Here is a 20,994-nt window from a genome sequence, read left to right on the forward strand (position 1 = left end):
TATTGTTCAACTCGGCACAGGTGTGCTATGAATTGTGGGATATGGAGTTTTCCACCAAGCATACGCCCTTGCGGTTACCGCAACTATTCAATGGTTCGCGCAACCTTAAAACTTCTAATGGTTCCTGAAAGCAGCGACGCTGTGCGTGGCATTGATATTGTCGTCATTACGGTATCCAAATAAGGGTAGACAGGCCGTACCACTCCCGGCATACCACTAGAGAGAGCCAACACACCACAAATGAAGTTTGAAATTTGTTTCAATGGGACCAAAAGATGGAGCCAACACACCACAAATGAAGTCTGTTTCTATGGCGCCAAAAGAAGAATTGGCCTAAATTTGCACTAAAATATTAATATTTAAAAAACTATAAAAGTCATGAACACCAAAAGTCATACCATCCTAGTCCAGCTCCAGCTGCACAAAATGATATGATATATGTAACCCTTGTGTCAAAACTGTGCGGTAGATAAGTGCGGGAAGATTTTCACTAAAATATTAATATTTTAAAAACTATAAAAGTCATAAACACCAAAAGTCATAGCACACCATTCCAGATCCAGTCACACAAAATGAGGTGTCATATATGAAGCTTGTCTCAAAACTGCGGGCCGAGTTACGCTGCAAAATTTCAGGCGGAAACTGAAGAATAATAATAATAATAAATCTGACGAATAGTAATAAGTGTGCCTCTTGGCATAGGCACACTTAATAATAATAATAAATCCGAGGAATAGTAATAAGTGTGCCTCTTGGCATAGGCACACTTAATAATAAGAATAATAAATCCGACGAATAGTAATAAGTGTGCCTCTTGGCATAGGCACACTTAATAATAAATCCGACGAATAGAAATAAGTGTGCCTCTTGGCATAGGCCAGTGGTTCCCAAACTTTTTTTGCCAGGCCCCCCTTTTTTACAAGAAAAATGTTCGCGCCCCCCACCACCTAAACCCCCGCACAAACACATCCTCCAAACACACACACCCATATTTTGTTTACAAACTCCATTGCGGTTTATTTCACACCTCAAACATTTAGTAAACAATTAAGCAAATACAAGTAAATGGCAATAAATTACAGGTAGTAATAAAATATACTACTAACTCTTTTACGCTACGTCCACACCTACACGGGTATTTTTGAAAACGCAGCTGTTTCTATGCGTTTGGGCCTTTCGTCAACACGTAAATGGCGTTGCGATTCACCGAAAACGGAGATTATTTAAAACTCCTTTTTTGCGTTTATGTGTGGACGAGGAATACAGAGTTCATCACGCAACGACAAAGGTATGTGCCTCTTTTCACGTCACGCTGTGCGCCACGTTATTGTTTACATGAGATGATTGCAGAATGGCAGATAGAGACAAAATACTGTTACTGTTAATCTGACTATCTTCAGGTTTTACACGCTTACATATACAAACGCAGCTACTGTCCCTCCATTTACAAAGGCAGAGGCGTCACGATGCGATTATTTTACGTGTAGTTGTTTTTTTTCCTGTGTAATAATATTCAACATTGCTATCAATACATTTTTCAAAAAATGTCTCTCTGTGCAAAATAGGTTTAAAAACATAAACAGCTGTGGGATCCTGTTTGTCCGGGGAACCGGGGAACAAATTGGCAGGATCAGCCTGATGTTATTTGTATCCCGCTGTAACTTTACTGTATAAAGTATAGTATAGTATGTATATCTCCAAAATTTCAGGAGTAGTTAATCATTACAAGAAGTGTTTGTGAACTAAAAATCACGAATGTAGGATACTGTTTGTCCGTGATTTAAACAGCCCAGCGCTGCTCCCAACGAAGGGAAAACCAATTCTGCAGGAGAGACCTACCTTGGCACTTGTGCAGGTGTGCTTCACCATATTTTCTAGTCTTTGGCTTAGAATGAAGTTGGTTTGGAAACATATTCAGCGATGCTTCATCTCCTACTTTGTGTGTCTGTGGGCGCCCCGTGCTAGCAGTGTCGTTTTGTTTTTTTTTCCCCCTTTTCATGCCGCGCCCCCCCTAGGGGGCGGGCCCCACACTTTGGGAAGGTCTGGTCTAGACCAAGTTGGCAGCCTGGTAGTCAGGTTATAAACAAATGTCCAAGTTAGTAAAATTGATTGTCCAAAGTGCTGGTGGAAAATATCTATCACAGTTTTCAGGTGCACTTCCTGTTTCATATCTTTTCTGCTGTGGACAGATTTTAGGTGATTGGCCATCCCAGCAGCGTTAATTGCTTTCTCTGAAACCAGCTGAGAGTTTCCTTGGCTGTGTTTGGCATCATTGTCTTGGTGAAACGTATTCTAAACGTAGTCATCTCTATCGTCCTGGTAGATGGCAGCAGATTTTTATCAAGAATCTATCTGTCCTTTTTAAATTCATCCTTCCTTAAAATATTCAATTCATTTGAGTTTTATTGATACCGCGCCAAATCACGACAAGAGTCACCTCAAGGCGATATATGAGGCGTCCTAGTGCTGTATGCTGAAACCAGCCTCACACCATTATGTTCCCAATGCCTGAACATGAAATAAGAAAACCTTAAATTTACATTGTAGTCTATAAGCCAATTTATTATTAGTCTTCAAATGTCCCATTTTCTGGAAGGTACCATGAAAAAAACCATATAAAAAAAAAACTAAATTGAATTGAAATGGATCCAGTAACCATCAGAGTGGCAGACAAAGGATCGGACAGCACCAGTAATTCACACCTACAGGCTAAAGAAGCTAACTGCACTCCATGAGCGAGTGGCAGCACAAATGAACCAGCTGCTAATGGACAAGATGCACCGGGAAATGCCAACCGAAGGCAAGACTGTCCTGGTCCCAGAGCATAAGGGCCGGTCCCATCCAACTACCGGCCAATAGCCTGCCTCAGCACAACATAGAAGCTCCTATCAGGCATCTAATGTGAACAGGTACATGATTCAATACATGAGCACAAGTTAACTCCAAGTGCGGGATTTACCAAGGAGATGCTCTATCCCCACTGCTGTTCTGCACATGCCTGAAAACCCTGAGCCAGACTGACTATGGTTACAAACTACAGAATGGCACAATAGTTAACCACCTCCCCTAAATGCATGATATCAAGCGATATGTCAGGAGTGAATGAGACATTGATTCACTGGTCCATACCACCAGGATCTACAGCAATGACATCAGAATGTCACTTGTAGAAGTGTAGTCAACACCTTCTACCTGCTGGTCGTAAGATCCAGTGCTGAGATAATAAGATGGCGAAAGGAGATGATAGAAGCCACTGACATCAAGAAAAGGAAGCTCCTTACCACACATGGAGGGTTTCACCCCAAATCAAGCACTCTAAGACGGCACGCTAAGTGAAAGATCCATGGGTACATTAGGAAGTACTGATCATGTGACAGCAACATCAGGAAGAAGCATGAGAAATACCAAGGGCTGAGAGCGGAGCTAGAGAACACACAGTGGGCATGTGCAAAGACTTCAGCAACGGTCTAGTTCAGGGGTCAGCAACCTGTGGCTCCGGAGCCGCATGCGGTTCTTTAGTCCTTATACGGCGGCTCCGCGTGGTTTGGGCAAATAAATTAGAAGTATTTAGCTGAAGTGTATTTTATTTATGTTAGTTCTTTTTAACTCATAGTTCTAAATTGGAAGATTATTGTGATATTGAAATATAAAAATAAAATTATATTCTATTATTTTTTCATCGCTCAAAATAAGAGTCACACTCGCGGAAGCCGGTGTACCCACCGAAACGCCGTGCATTTATCGAGACTTTCAACCCCAGGTAGGCCAATTATGGATCTTCGGATCCACATTATGTCGGCAGCTGTTCTCCACCGTGAACTATGTTAAAGACAAACACCGCTCACGCCTGACAGATGACAGCTTACAGTCCTGCGTAAACTGATCTTGTATAGCCCCGATTTGTGGACTCTGTGCGCAGAGGTTCGGGAGCAGAAGTCCCATTGTAAACAAATCACGGCAGACCCGACGATGTTTCCATGAGCATGCTTTTGAGCATCTCTTTATTGAGCACTTTTCACACACGGTTGCTGTACGCATACAGCCGGCTGTAGCTTTGCAGCTCACAGCCCGACATACACCACCAACAACACAACAGCACAGATAGCACAGACGTAAAGGCAGCGAGGCGTGATTGCGGGTGTCGCTCAGGTGCGGCGGCGCTGCAAACAACGCCCCGCCGCACGCATTAACCAGGTAAAATACATATTTAGAAAGAATTTTGCAAATATCTATTTTTCATTTTTCAGCAGCATAGTGCTTTTTTCCAATTATTTTTTAAGAGTCAGGTCAAGGCTCCAACAGCCCAAAGGTGATATAAGGGTGGCGGCTGACAACAGTTTTTGTTTGCTACATGGATCATTTTAGTTCAGGTTGGTGTCTTTCTTTTTGTTATATTTCTTTAAGAGTTCAAAATGTGTTGATTACATAAATATAATTTAATTTTCTCTGTAGCACTTCATGGATTTCATAAGCAGCACACCTTAGTTGTTCACACAAAGCATAAAGATAAAAAACAATATATACAGTGTTATCTTCATCTTAGATGTCAAAAAGTATTTGCGACTCCCAGTGTTTTCTTTTGTGTGGAAACCGGGTCCAAATGGCTCTTTGGGTGTAAAAGGTTGCTGACCCCTGGTCTTGTTGTTATTGACAGTTGTCTCCAAAACTGCAATATTTATCAGGTGATCAGCTGTGGAGAATAACTTTTTATATAACCAGGAAGGAAAACAATTAAGATGAACAGTGTCCATTGTAGGCAGACCTTCATTTGGAAGACAAGAGTTTACATTTTGTGACACGCCAAATATTCCAAAGCCTTGTGTTATAGTTTCCTTGTAATAAATATACATTTTAGTATCTCTTCATGGTTTTTCTTAATTTGTCGTCATGTGTAATGGGTCCTTTTGTTTTGTAGCCATCTGTTGATTTTTGTTTTTTGTCTCTCTTGAAAGAGATTTTGATCTCCGTGAGCTTCTTTAAATAAAGGATTTATTATTATTATTAATAATAATAATAACAGTGATAGTCTTTGGGGGACACTACTGTCGTCACTTTTGTGTCAGCTTGTCTAACTGAAGCCAAAGTTCATTCAGTCCTTGATTAACTCTTTACCCAATTGGCTGTTCTTGCTGAAAAACTTGTGTAACATATACAAAGTGTATTATTTGTCCTGAAACATAACAATGACTTGATTTCATTCACAAATATAGAAACACAAGGAGTCATCAAGTTGTGTTTATGTGATAATGATGTAAACTTCCTCTGATCGTTACTAAACAGACCTTTACAAGCTTATTTCAAGCTGCAAAATGTATATTTACTTTGCCTGTAGCTCAATATCATTACATAACAATGTAGCATATTTTCCTGAAAGAAAAACAAATAAAAGCAGCAAGGTGTAATGACTCGGTGGTCCCTGCTTTTTGGACTTTTGAACTCTTTTCAGTTTCTTCAGTTGAAAGACTGTTGAATTTGAATTACTTTGTCAGACATAACATTATGGCCACCTACTACCAGAACAGCTGTACAGTCCTGTAAGGTGCAAGGTGGGGCCTCAGTGGATCAGGCTTGTGTCTAACACATCCTACTGATGCTCAATGTGATCGAGATCTGGAAAGTTTCAAGGGCAAACCTCAAACTCATCGCTGTGCTCTTCAAAACAATCCTTAACCGCTTTGTGGCAGAGCACATTATCAACGGCCGTCAGGTAAAACCATTTTTATTAAAGGGCGTACATGGTCTGCAACAAGTATCAGGTAGATGATACGTATCAAAGTAACATCAATAGTAAAGGAAGGACCAAAGGGTTCCCAGCAGAACATAGCCCAAAACATCACATTGAGTCCATCCCACAGTGCATCCTTGTGACAGGTGTTCCCCAGGTAAACAACAACAGGCACCCAGCCATCAATGTAATGTAAAAGAAAATGTGATTGATCGGACCAGACCACCTTCTTCTATTGCTCTGGGGGCATGTGAGCATGGGCCAGCCGTTGGTCCCAACCTGCATAAATGAGCCTCGGCCACCAATGACCCTGTTGGTGGTTCACCAATGTTCTTTCTTTGAATCACTTTTGACTCAAAGCACTTTTGACAACTTTCCTCATTCACCCATTCATCATGATCTGGCCCTTTCAAACTCACTCAGATCCTTATGCCTGCCCATTTCTCTGCTTCTAACGCAGCACCTTTGAGGGGAATTTTTTTTTCTCTATTATATTACACTCAGCAGGTGCCACAATGAAGACTTAATGAGTGTTATTAATTTTACTTGTAAGTAGTCACAATGTTCCCAAAAGTCAGGAGAAAGCTTTATGTTCATAATAAAAGCCTTTTATTAATAATTAAAAGTTGCCAATACTACTAATAAGGACAACAAAAATCCCCAATCAACTTTTACGTAAATAAATGATAATATCATATATACTTTGTGAGGAAAAAAAACTAATGGATAAGTAATAAGTTCCTAATCCCACGGATGAACTCCAACTAAACTGTTCTGGACTGCAGCCTCAGTGAGCCACAGCACTGGGACACCAGCTCTGGACCGGCTTCAGTTTCTGGTCAGAGTGGTGCTCTGATTGTCTACCAGTAACTTTTTCAAAATAAGAAAGAAGGGCTTGTTCTACGATAAATGAATCATGTTGTTGTCTTGGACAGATGAAAAAAACAAACTGCACAGTATACTAGGTAGCCAAGTAAATGGTAAATGGACTGGTACTTATAACAGCTCTCCACTACAAGTGTCATTCACATGGACATCCATACAGCTATTATATGTATGTATGCCTAAAGGTTTTCTAATTCCCACAACCTCACACACTGATGGAACACTGGGGGTAACTTAGGTTTCACCATCTCGCCCAAGGACACTCGGGTATCTCGACAGGACACTAAGAAATAAACCTTCCGCTTGGCAGACGACCCGCTCTACCACCTGAGCCACAGCTCTCCCAGGTATGGTCTATGTATAGGAAAGACTAAATTTACTGCAAAACTAATTACAGAGTACAACAAAAAAGACAGAATCCAAAACTTGTGACATACCAAAAGCATGCTTTTTCACTATCAGGTTAGATTCTGTAACTTCTACTCTTCATTGTCTACCAGGAACCTCTCAGGGAGGTGACACGTATTGTATATAGTTTTATTCATCAAGCAAATCAGACTGCCGATCACACTGATGATGCAGAAGTCTCAAAAACAGACAAAAGCTCAGGTATCAAATATGACACATTAGGCATTAAAGAGTTAGAAAAGTTAACCTGAATTAGAAAGATAAGAGGGGATAGTCTGTTTGTGAGGTTGTCATTATCTAAACTGTGCTCTGAAACGCTGATGAGGTCATTATTTGTCTCAGCTGTAAACAGTACAGTAAACAGAATTCCTTCCCCGTTTTGTTGTTTTTATCCTTGAGTGTTATTAATAGACACTCTGATGTTCAAATATGCAAATTTTCCTTGATCATTTTCACCTGGAGAGTAAACCAGACTCTCACTGAACATTCAGACTCTGGATATAAGGCTTATTTAGCCATTAGCAATGTGTCTGACGATATCGGCTTGCCTTCATTGGCTCCTTGTGATATACAGAATCAAATTTTAAATCCTTTTTTTCAAATATGAGGTATTGAATAATCATGCCTATCTATCCTAAACACCTTTATAGTGCAGCATCACCCCAATAAAGCACTTTGTTCTCAGTCTGCTGGTTTACTTCTGATTCCTAGGAATCCACCCTTGGTTATGTTAAAATCAGCTTAGGTTGCTGAGGGCTTCCCATGATGGAGTAATTCTCCTCTCACTGCTTTTCACTCACCATGTGTTTGGTTTCAGTAAGTATTAAATACATTTCAGTAAGTGTGTTCAATACTTCTCCCCTGTGTCATCTTTCATTATTACACATTACCTAATTTATGGACATCTATGGTTTAATTTCTTTGCATGTGTGGACTGGATGGGTTGTTACAACACCTGGTGAGAATTTTAGGTTAACTTTAGAAAGATATTTACTCAGGAAAATGCTGACGTGTGCAATATTAATTTTAAAAACTGTACTCGGATCATCATCATCATCATCATCATCTTTATTTATAAGGCACTTTAAAACAACCACAGCTGACACAAAGTGCTGTACATTAGAACTAAATAAAATATGACATAAGATATAAATCAAGGCCTAAATAAAGAAAAAAGTAAAATAATTAATTAGTTCTTTTTCTTCAAATTAGTTATTAACTAAGTCTCACTGAGGCCAAACGCCAAAGAAAAAAAATGGGTTTCAAGACATGTTTTAAAAGTGGACAGTGAAGGGGCCTCTCTAACGTGCAAGCGCGAGTTATTCCATAATTTAGGAGCCACGATAGAAAAGGCCTCGCCCCCTCTGAGCTTTCTCCTGGATCTTTGTACTTCCAGGAGCATGAAGAAGAGATGTAGGGATGAAGAAGCTCAGAGAGCTAGCGGGGAAAGATTGTGAAAGCATTTAAAAACAAACATAAGATTTTTAAAAAGAACTCTAAAAGACACAGGCAGCCAGTGAGTCCAGGTTATACGCTCTCTTTTACAGGTTCCCATTTGCAGTCGTGCAGCTGCAGACGTGAGAGCAGCGACTGACTGACCCCCACATAAAGTGAGTTACAGTCGTCCAGACAGGAAGAAATAAAAGCATGGATCACTGTTTCAAAGTGCAGCCTAGAAAGAAAAGATTTCACTGCTGCCAGTCGCCTTAAATGATAAAAACTTCACTACTGCTCTAATTTGGCTGTCCAATTTAAAATCACTGTCCAACTTAAAACCAAGGTCAGTAATAACAGGTTTAAAATAAACTTCCAGGGGTCCCAAGGGTCTGCAGAGGAGGACTCAGAGGGACCACTGGGTCCAAACACCAACACCTCTGTTGGCTTTGAGCTTTTTAAATTTTAATGAAAAGAAAACCAAGCTTTAATGTCATCTAGACATGTCAAGAGAGGTTTTATGGAGATCCATCCTAATTAAATTTGGCAGTCATCGGTGTAACAATGAAAAGAGATCTGATGCCTTCTAAGGATTGAACCCAGAGGTAATCCATACAGTAAAAAGAGCAGTGGGACTAAAATTGAGCCCTGTGGGATTAAAGAATATGAGCTTGTTTTTGTTTGCACTGTTTTCATCTAGGTCTCTGAGTTCTGCCTCTCAGTCTGCCCTGAAAATAATCAAATCATGTCAGCCATTTGGATGTAGTGGATATGCAGTTGGTGCTGAGTGGCAGGCATCAGGTGGACACTGCGGGGGGGCGGGGGGGCTTTGTAGTCATGTGTATGTGAATATATCACAAACTTCATGCAGCAAAATAGACAGCGTGACTTCCAGTGAGCTGGTGAGAGCTATACATGGATTCAAAGCTCAGTAACTATAATTTAGTCCATATGTTTTTGTAGTGATGCTTCTCCAGACCACCACACTGGACTTTAAGTCAAACAATTGAGATGTGTTTAGCTTTCCTTCAAGGGATGGAACAATACTAATGCAAGAACTGTAAGGAAAGTGCAGCCATTTTTAGAGATAATCGTGCTAAAAAACACATAATTAAACAAATTACTTTTAAAAACTGCTGGAATAATTACATAAATGGGGCAATTTCAGAATAACCTGAACCTGAAGGTGCTCTTTTTCTTCACACTTGTCTGGTTATAATGCATGTACTACTTTTACATATACTGTATATACACCCAGAGATGTACAGTTGTGGCTGAATTAGTCTGTTTTCCTACTAAACAGTTGCATGTGAGAAACAACAAAGCACACAGCAGCTGGTGTGTCTGCTCTGACTAACAAATAACCTGACTCCTTCTCTCAGAACCAGAATCACTGCAGGGCTGCTGTATTCAACAGGATTTATTTGCTGCATATTCACTTGTGTTTAACCATCACATCACCAAATCTGAAAACCATCTTGAACTGCTCGCTTATGTGAAAGCACACAATTACAGGAATCTTAATTATGTGTGCAGAAAGGCCCCCTGTCCAACTTATAACTCAACTGTTTTAGGTATGGGATTTTTACCACAACCATTTCCATGTGAATGTAAAAGTGCTTCAATGATGCCACATAGGTTTGCATGATGTAACATAGAAAGTTCCTGGCTGCCAGCTGAGCTCCAAATACACTTCACCTCCAACCCTGTTTTTAGATGCTTTAGGCTGAAGAGCACAAGATCAAAGTTCCAGATGGACAACAAGTTGTACCACAGTAAAACACACCAGATCTCACTGTTTACTTAAAACAAGGTGATAGTTCAGATCCACATTCTCAGGAATATAAAGTAGCTTAATGTACTTTCAGGCACACCAGGGATAATCACTCTCTAAAGTACTCCCCTTGTACCCTTGACAGTGGGCAGTTATTTAAACCTTTGTACAAATAATTGTCTTTATGTAATTTAATTATGTAATTTAAAGGTGATGCTTGCAGGTTCCCTTCGATACACTGGTGACCTGTCCAGGTTGTATCCCAGCTCGGAAACTCTGCAGCTCCTCATTTTCCTTACAGCTAGTTATCAGCATTACATCCATGAAGCTGAATAACACAAGCTTCTCTTTATAACTAATCAAAGCACATGTTATAGCGTCATATTCTGGATGTCCACTGTCAAAGCAGAATAAAAGTATCAATTACAGTAATATCAAAACAACAACTATGAAGCTACAGTACAATTGCAGTTTCTTATGTTGAATAACGGTGACAAATGAAATCAAATCCATCAGAAAGTAAGCAAACAGTGAATAAGTGAATGACTGAGGAACGTACCTGGGGGACACAGGCAGCTGTGGGAAACTTCTCTCGCATCCCGCGTCTTTGGTAGTCGCGCTGCAAGCTTCTGTGTGAGACAAAAAACAGAGGAATGTTAAACTGAAGGTTACTGTTGTTCTAACTCAACTGATTTTCTCATTGAAATTACTACAGTCCTCAGTGACAGCCATTCTTATGAAGTCTTAAGGTGAGATAAAACAAGCCTCTACAAAATCAAAAGTCATCAGCTGTCTACAATAACTTGAGGGGGGGGAAGCTATTGACCGCCCCACAGACCACCACCTTATGCTATACCTTGTATATATGGCCTTTTGAAGATCTAAAAATAAACAGACCTATTGTTAGCGGGATTAACTCAGCCACCTACAACAAGCACATCACCAACATCCTAAATCCACTCGTGGGGAACACACCCCATCACATCAAACACTCAACTGACTTCACCAACACACTCTGCAAACTTGAGCTGAATCCAGATGGTGTCCTTCCATAGTGATGTGGTCTCATCACTTATATACTTACAACTGAAGCAGATAACTGACAGTTCCCTAGATAACAGACCCAGCTTTACCCCCAGTCAGATTTGTTACACCACTGCCTCACCACCACACTTTTGTAACCCATTGTAGCCAACCTTTACATGGAGGAAGTGAAAAGTGACACCCTAGGCTCCTTCAAGCAGACAGCACCTAACCACTGGGAAAGATATTCTGATGTCAAAATCAAAACCCAACAAGTAAAATCCTTCACTGCTCCCATCAACTCTTGGATAGACATATAAAGTTCACCAGGGATGACACAAAGATGAACTGTTTCTGGACTGTGCTGTGTGCACTGAGGAAGACGGAAACATCAACACTGAAGTTTACCAGAAGCCCACACACACAGACCACTACCTAATATTTGAGTCCCACCACCCTGTGGAACACAAACTTGGGGTAATCAGGACCCTGCAACATCAGGCAGAAAACATTTCTGCTAAACCATACGGAAAAGAAAAGACAAACATGTAAAGAAAACTCATAAAACTCACAACTTCAACAAATCAGCAAAGATGCACAGGGAAGAAAGTCAGACAACATGTTCCTTATGTAGCAGGTTTATCAGGAGACATCCCAGTGCACTTCACACCCAGCTACACCCTCAGACAAAATCCCACACACAATCTGAAGCAGAATATATGGTGGAGCAGAGGGTGTGTCCACTCAACTCGCTCCACAGAGAGTTCTGTTGTCAGATGCAGGCAGTGCACAAAGTGTTACAGCCAGTCTGTGGGCCACTGTTGCTCTTGGTGTTGTTGTTGTCGCAAAGAAGAGTGAAGTTCTAACATACAAAGAGCTGAAGTGACACTCAATGTTGAACAACTGGTGAACTCATTATTAATCCTGGCTAAGCAACATAGTATATGCTGTGCAGCGAGCTGAAATGAAACAAGTTTTATCTTATCAGGGGTGGCTGTAGCTCAGGCGGTAGAGCAGGTCAGCTACTAACTGGAAGATTGGTGGTTCGATCCCAGGCTCAACCAGTCTGCATGCTAAATGTCCTTGGGCAAGATACTAACCCCATGTTACTCTCCGATGCATTCATCGGAGTGTGAATGTGTATGAATGTTAGACAGTAACAGCACTTAACACTTAGTGTAGACCATCTTGGTCTAGTTATTATAACATTTTAAGAATGAACTAAATGGTGTGAGACAGTTAGCAGCGGAGGAAGAACGACAACCAGAATTTGCAATTCCTGAAGATTGTATTGGGATTGTTGCTATTTGTGGACTGTGATTAGCTGTGGAAGGAAGCAGAGTTTTACATAAATAACTTGTTTATGTAGAGTTAAAATAGGTGTGCCAAATAAAGTGGCAGAGATGTGAAATTGATGGTAAATGGTCTGGTTCTTATAAAGCACTTTTCTACTCTGAGCACTCACAGGGCTTCATTCACACAAGCACTTCTTTCTATGTCAGTGCTTTCTATCTAACATTCACACTTTCATACGCACTAAGCCAATTACCAACACACTGAAAGGTCAAGCTTACATGTCCCACATGAGCCAGTGGTAAGTTTGCCACAGACGGCAACAGCCAGAGTATGGTGAGACAGGGGCTAACCAATCCACAGATATATTCAAATGATGGAGGTGAGACATGAGAAAAGAGAGCCTTTTCTCTCTGAGAGAAGCACTGCACCCTGCAAGTGTACCTAACAAAGTGGAACACTGTCCTTTTACATTACTGTAGTGTCATTCCACAGAGCATACAGTTCTACGATGCTTGATCGTTAAAAGCATCCATGCTGTACTTGAATTCACAACCTTACCTGGAATATTTTAGGAACTGTCAAAAAATTTTTCATTCATCTCAAATCATCAAATTTCAGAACATTTTTCTGATCAACTACCTTTGATTTCCCTGAAAAATGTAACAATGCAGCATTTTCATGTATAAGAGACTTTATTTGAAGCATTTCTTCCATCAGTCATCACCAAACCTCACCAAAGTCAGCTGTGGCAACTGCAGCTTTAGGGTTAGGGATGTGTTAAGGTTAGGGGATTGGCTCTGACTACAAATCACGCTGTGTGGACACAGCAACTGGCTTTGGATGAATACTGACGTGACATGAGCAACTGGTCCCTTTTTCATGTCTTGCTTGTTTTGCTATCGTGTGTACAAAAAGAATTCACATCGATACTTCATCATAAAACCTTTATCATAAAAATGAAATTTTTGTGACTTTTGTCAAAATAAGATTTTATTGGATAGCTTTGATTTTTTTAAATGCTTATATCATTTGACACTGAACAAAATACATAACCATCCGAGTACATTCTCGACATCACAGCTTTGGGTCTCGCTGGTGTTGGTTACTGGCAGACGAATGCCAGGAAGGCATTTAGATGCCTGCAACAGGTGTTGAAGGGGATGTTATGAAGACACTGTGATTCTGATGACTGCTTCAGTAGTGCCTGTTAGTTTGGTGTCCACTTTAGTTATCGTGTAAACAGGCAAATGTGTCACATGAGCATAACTAAAGTTGTTATATAAGGGTGAAAACTTTCGGGGTGCTGCTCATAAAGAGAAGTTCAAAACTGCTTATCGCAACTCCTCATTGTTAGACGGAGCCCGAGTCCAATTTAAGGCAGTTTCACTGTTCAATGATCTAATAAGTGCTTTGTTTCAAGCTTTAAGAAGCATAATGGCTGGAGAGCAGCCCAATGTCAGTAAACTGCGTCCTGCAGGCATTCTGTGAGTGCTTTATTCCTTAAGTACAGGGTTACATGTGAAACTGAAACATCAGATTCGCCTAAAATAACCAAACTTTAGCGCTCGTGTCCTTCAAAACTCTCATGTGAAAGCAATTGTAGGACTGCACTCAAAATTCTCTTAGCCCACTTTATATTATTCATGAATACTTACAGGAATTTATTCGGTTGATATTGGCAGACCCCACTCACAACTGGAGAAATCTTTAGCGGCTTTAAGGGAGCCAGGCAGCCTGCAACAATACTTAAAGACACAGCTTCTAGGCTACATAATGGGAATAATAGAGAGTGAAGAATCAGTTCGTCTGCAGCAATCAGCTCTGCCCATGTCAAAGGTCACGGAAACAGGAGTCTGTCAGAGGGGGAGAAATGCAAAGCACTGCCTTTAAAGTCCTCACATTAATATTCACCTACACTCGAATGCATCTCCATTCATCTGGGTAACGCAGATCTGTACAGTCTGCTTTTGCAGTGTTGCCTCTGCAGACTACCAACAATCACAGTGAGAGTGAAGTACATACTCTCAACTTTAATTCAACTAGTTTAACAAAACTGTTGCATTTAGAGTTTAGTAATTACAGCCAGAGTGTTCTCATTTCCTTTACAGGGTTTTAACCCCTGCATGACTTATCACTTATTTTGACTCTGCCAGAGTAGCTTTGAATCGGCCTTTCACTCCAACAACAGGAGGTGGTGCTGCTCTACTCACTGTCAGAACTGTGTTTGTGACATCATCTATAATTTTAGGATTACTCATTATTATTATAGACTATATTATTATAGCATTATTGCTACTGCTTATTAATAATACTACTGTATTATATCACTTTTGTGATTCACTTTGATACTCTGGTTCAAACGTTTTGTGAAAAAGTTTTGTATATCTGTTAGACTGTTGCTGTGAAAGCAACAGTCTAACAGATATATGTTCCTCAAATACGTGACCAACAATCTTTATGTGGTGAGTTATGTGAAACGTGTGCTGGCAGGTAGGTGAGAATTAACAGAGTTCAGCCTGGTCTCAATGAGCAGCCATGCAGTTTGCTCTCAGCCTCCACACAGTGTTTATATTTGTTGTGAATATTTTCTGTATTGTTTTTGTGATTGTTCAGTCAAAGCCTCATCATCATCATCATCATGACCCCTCAACCTGGATGTAGGGAAAATAATTTATGGGAAACTGCAGGAACTGTGTGAGTCCAGATAATGAATGAATAAATACACAATCATGAGCATCACAGTGGGTTCCTTTGTCACAGAGCGGGTGACCCTTCAGACCACTGTCCCACCTCCACAGACCCCGGCCGAAATATCCTCTCGACCCTGATTTTAACACATGTAAACGTAACTCCAGGAATCATTGATGGATTGTTATAAAAACAATCATTTTCTTTATCTTAATCTAAACTTTATGACAAAGTTCAAATGAGGGATTTTTGCTTGTCTCATTTCAAAGCTTGTTGTTCAGCTGCAGCGTTTCATTTGCACTCAAACTGTCAGCCAACAGTGTTTACATGGGCAAATAAACACATTAATAGCTAGGGTTGTCAAAAATAATGATTAGTATTAAAAAATATGAATAAATTAAAACAAACAACGGCAGCTACAGCAGGCACACAGATCATTACCTCATTAACAGCTGAATTGTTTAACCCTCATGACATGTTATGAAGAATGCTGTTTTTATGCTGTTTTAATGCAACTTCATACTGAATCTTTAAAATTATGACAGATATATTTTTTCACTCATCAAAAACATTTGCTGATTGTCCAAATATTGTGCTGAATGTTGAAGTATAAGAGTAGATAGACTGGCCGACCTACACATTAAACGTACAGCGGTTGTTTGGCCATGGACACCCTGTGATTCCTAAACACTTCCATTTGGCGATGATACCTCTTATCTTTGTTAGTGGGATATGTAGGAGAGCAGACTGATTTACTGCATCATATTACAGGACTGACCCATTCTTCCACAGATGTTTGTAAAGGCACATTGGATGGCTGGGGGCTTCATTTTATACACTTCTGGCAAAGGAAATAAAAATACCTGATTTCAAAGATTAATAGGTGTGGTGCAAACTTTTGTCCTCTTCACTGGTAGATTATATAAACTGTAGGAGCTCTGCAGTTCTAAAACTAAAAGGTGGAGAGTAGTTTGTCTATGTCAGTCCTCTCTGTCTGACATTCACACACATTCATATTCTGATGGATGCATCTCAGGAGCAACATGGGGTTCGTGTCTTGCCCAAGGATACATGGCGGCTGGAGGAGCCAGGGATCAAATCACCAACCTTCCGATTAGTAGATGACCTGTTCTACCTCCTGAGCTCGACGTATTCAGTAGCAAGGAAATTTCATGACTGGACCTGTTGCAAGGTAACGTCCAATCACAGTAGCACGCTGGGATTCTTCAAGTCTGTACACCGACAAGCCTGATTTTACACATCTGTGGCCAGGAGACTGATTGGAACACCTGAATTCAATTATTTGGATGGGCGAGTAAATAAATATGGCAATATAGAGTATTGCAATAGTATATGTAGTGTTAACGTCAAGGTAAAAAGATGCAACTTCCTCCCCAAGACTGCAAACAAACTATACCTGGAACATTATTCAGTAAACTAATTGATTCTGCTGCACTCCAGATTTTACTGGAATAACAATAAGGACCACATCTCCTGGCCATATTTTCCACAAAAGAGGAAATTGGTCATCACTGAAGGAAACAGCGTGGCTGATTCTGGACAGCGTTGGGTGAAAATCCCACAGATTTCTCTGTCTTCCTCTTTCTGTCTCTCTGTACAGAAGGGCACATCTGTGCTCGTGTCCCATTAATAATGACTATTTATACTCACAGTGCTAAACAAAGAGACAAGCTACATCACCCTGGGCCTGTCTGGAAACAGATCCTCTCCACTGGGCCCCCCTGGAGGCACAGGCACTGAAACTGGATCTTTGAATGGCTCAAACTGACTGTAAAACTTCACTTTGTTTTTTTTATTATTGTTTGTTTGTTTTATTTTCACTCATATGTTAGTAGGTCCTACATCTCAAACTACAGTGCAAAGAAATAAACTACTTTTAGATTTATACCATTTAGTAACGTTATCATTTGCTCAGAGGAAATAAACGTTTGCATTTATACAAAGTTTCTATCAAAGTAGACATAAACCCAAGTAAAATCACTGGCTTTCTATGTCATTTTGTAATCCCAAGATTTCTCTTCAAAAGTACTGTGGCTCCAGAATTTGACACCCTCCCTGGGCTATATTTGGACTAAAACTGTCATCCATCTTTAGCAAGAAAAGCACACAGCCTAAATTCCAGCTATTGTGCTAACTGATGACCATCACTGACAGACATGATTAATATAAAATATTGTCTGAGTTGCTGGTGGTCTATGGGACAGTTGTATATAATCTGCTTCCTTTGACTGAGGTATAAGGGTTTAGGTGAGTTTGAGTACTGAACACATCCTGACTTCAGGTCTGAGACTGCAAGCAAGCTCTGCACTAACCACCACGTGCTCATTTTTCCTCCTGTTAAATGCATTTAACTGGTCCTAGTGAAAGGGGTCGAGGAGTCTGTGTTTGTGTGTGTGTGTGTGTGTGTGTGTGTGTGTGTGTGTGTGTGTGTGTGTGTGTGTGTGTGTGTGGGGGGGTAAAGCTGGGCTACAGCAAATAGAAGAAGGGAAAGCCGGCTCCCTGTGGATCTTTAAACACCGTGCAGGCTGTTAGGTGCTTGTTGGTGTAGCTGTGATCAATTGGAGGGCAGCGCTGAGGGCAACTTTAAAAGCAACAGATGTGAAAAGCCACAGAGAGCCCTTCACACTGTTATCTCAGAGAAGATAAACGCATGTTGTGTTTAACACCTGTGCAACTGGCTTCTTAATGTTGTACTTTGGAGATACCACAGTGCTTTGTTTAAGAGCAATGGAGCATCTCTTTGAATAAGAGCGCTATAAATATATATATATATATATATATATTTATATTTATATATATACGTAAATGAGAGATTCACTTAATCTTTATCATGACACTGTCTACTATTACCTCTAAAATTATTTTCAAAAACAAATTAATTGTGTGTGTGTGTGTGGGGGGGGTATAACGCAAAACATTTCTGTTTATCATAAAAAAATAATCTTTTGATCATTTTAAGCGACTCTTACTTCTTCCAAGATCTGGTCGAGACGACCCAGGATGACAGGCTCCACCTGTTCCACGGACAGCATCCACGCAGAAAGCCGCTGCTGTTCCAGACTTACTATCCTGGACTGCAGCTCCGACGTCCGCACAAAAACTACGATCCAAACTCCAACAGACAGCACGGACACCGCGATGCAAAATGCCACGCAACACAAATCTCTCCACAGCGGCTGCTTCAAGCCAATGCGCCTCTTTTCACCTGGTTTACCAGCGACTCCCCACTTCTTTTCCTGTTCCATTTCAGACATGTGAGTGTGGCTCTAAGCACCCAACAATCCCCAAGCTCATCAGGTGTAGAGTTGCACAGAAAGAATCCTGCCGATCTGTAACTTTGCAAGAGGCTGTTTATACTGAGTAAACTCTGCCGTTCGTCACCTATTTGGCTGCACTCATGAGTAATTACATAAACCTTCAAAACCGAAACATTCCGTGTCCGAGTCTTCCTCTGTCTTACTCCTTTGTGTTCCGCTCCGTTTGTCCCATTTGCTACTTCAGAGCGATCCCACTATGTGCTGCAGGCCAGTCGCCAGGCCAGTCCCTGTAACCCGAACCAGTCTCCCGTTCCTCTGTACAACTCTGGTTGTCGCCGGCTCTTTGCTCACACTGCATGCTCCTCCTCTGAGAGGTTTTAGGTTAAATGGCGGGGCGGGATTCGCCAGTGTTGCTACCTCCTTTGATCTGTGTACTTGGACAGGGGTATTTTTAGGTGCGCAAAGCCAGGACGCAAAGTCACACAGCGGGTATACTGAGTGCCTGCTGACTGCTGCTCAAAACAACGCACCACACTGATCTCGTTTGGAGGATCTGCTAGCTTCTGTGAACTTGTTCTGTGCAGATTCAAGTTCACCACACCAGGATAGATTATATAGCAACATACTAGAGTAGTTTGGCGTGATTTACGGTTCACAATAATCTCTACACTGTAAAAACTGTGATTTGGGTTAATTAGTATCTAATAGGAAAGTAATAGTAACTATTACTCAGTAAAAACATGTATGTGTTGTTTTAATTAAATCTAAGCAAAATTAAACATTTTTGAGATGTTCAGTTATTTAAATTTACACAATTTTGTTTGGGGTAAATTAAGCAATAGTTTATTGATCAGATTTAACAAAAATGTATGAGTACCATGAAAAATTAAGAAATCTAATAGATTTAACTAATGAAAGCATTTTCATTTCAATGATTCTACACTTCCGCGGTAGTCAGTTGTGCCACGTGCAGGACACACACACTTCAGCAGTGGATGATCTCCATTTTGTCCGAGGTAAGATTATCTAAATTTGTACGAATATAGGACACGTTTTAAACAATAAAGTATAGCAGTTTTGAGTAAAAGTTCTAAACAGTATGATACGTTAAAATTAGATTAATAATGACCACTGTAATGACAGTATTGTATTTTTACGCAAAATGGCATGAAGTGGACTGTTAGCATAAGGTCACTTTCCAAGCCTTCGCGGCTGTGTTACGTCAGAGCTTTGACTAACCACATGTTTTACCATAATAAAAAATATATCAATGATATATTTCGATGGGCTGTAACCTCCCTCATTTACTTTTAAAATTTTATGAAAAAGTTTTGCACTTAGTGGTGAGTGATGTACTTAAAATCATTTGTACGGGATTTTGTCAGTCACAGTTTTTTGAAGCTTTTGTCTCCATGCAGTGTTTTTCAGTTGTAGTAATTAAGCTAAAGTGGCTCAGTCCAGCAACATAACTGGTTTTCATTTTCATGCTGTCGGAGCCCTGTGACTTTAGTGCAGGCACAGCTCACATAGAGGGATGATGCGAGTTTCCAGTTAAACTTGGTCGATGTATCAGTGAGACCCATGCTCAGTCACGATGTTTATGTTTCTGTAGAACGATCTTCAAGACAAAGGTACATTCAGGAAATAATATAGTAATATGTGTTTAATCTGACATAAGTCTTTCATAATTTCTATGTTTAACACCCAATGGTGTTTGGATATGGAGATGACATTGTGTAGATTAAAAGGACGTCTTTTCAAATATGGGAAGATATATACAGTATATAAATATATAAATAGTGTTATTTCATGTCATGATCTGTCACCAAATCGGTACAGAAAATAGAGTCTATCCCCTTTTCAATCTAATAAAGAGTTTCATTGTTTTATATGTGAACCTCACCTTTAAAAATTTAAGTATTAATTCAAATTTGTCTTTACCAATTTGTGTGTGTAAAATTTTTACTTCGGAGAGTGCGATTGTTATTAATGTTGTGTTCTTTTCAGTTGTTGGAAGATCCCTCAACTTAAATTCAGCTGATCATTATGTAGACTATGCATAGGTTGTGATGGATGATTGTATTAAATTAAACTAGTAGTTTTGAAAGCAGCAGAAAATGACCAAGTTGACCGTACTTAATCTAAGTTAATTCTGCCCATTTACATTTTATTCTAGGTTGAACGAGATAGAGCTCCATGTAATCACTGATGACCAAATCGAGAAGTTGGTTCTTCCATCAGGGATCCCACCAACAGTAGAGGAGCTGCAAAGTGTTGTGTAGGATACCTTTGGGATTTCAAACGACTTCAGTCTTCAGTATTTTAAACCACAATTTCAGGACTACTTCACTATTCGCAGAAGTGACCAGGATCAGCTAAAGTTGTGCATCACCCTGGTCATCCTGCCAGTTTTCGGCAGCCCCTCTGATCAACTGTCAACTGACTATCACTCATCATCCAATCCAGTTGTATCCAGTGCAGAC

At 40.2% G+C, this 20,994-nt stretch overlaps 1 protein-coding gene across 1 annotated transcript in view; it reads right to left on the bottom strand.

Annotated features, from left to right (window-relative positions):
- The window catches only part of col13a1 (collagen, type XIII, alpha 1), a 174,579-nt gene extending 155,483 nt beyond the window's left edge, over positions 1-19,096 (bottom strand). Inside the window, exons 1-2 of the mRNA XM_039621732.1 lie at positions 18,224-19,096; positions 10,786-10,855 (exon numbers count right to left, since the gene is read on the bottom strand). Coding sequence (XP_039477666.1) covers positions 10,786-10,855; positions 18,224-18,508 — 355 coding nt within the window. The 5' untranslated portion in view covers positions 18,509-19,096. The remainder of the gene's footprint in view (positions 1-10,785; positions 10,856-18,223) is intronic.
- Positions 19,097-20,994: the final 1,898 nt, after the last annotated feature.

This window comes from Oreochromis aureus, linkage group 13, assembly GCF_013358895.1.
Source record: "Oreochromis aureus strain Israel breed Guangdong linkage group 13, ZZ_aureus, whole genome shotgun sequence".
Lineage (NCBI taxonomy): Eukaryota > Metazoa > Chordata > Actinopteri > Cichliformes > Cichlidae > Oreochromis > Oreochromis aureus.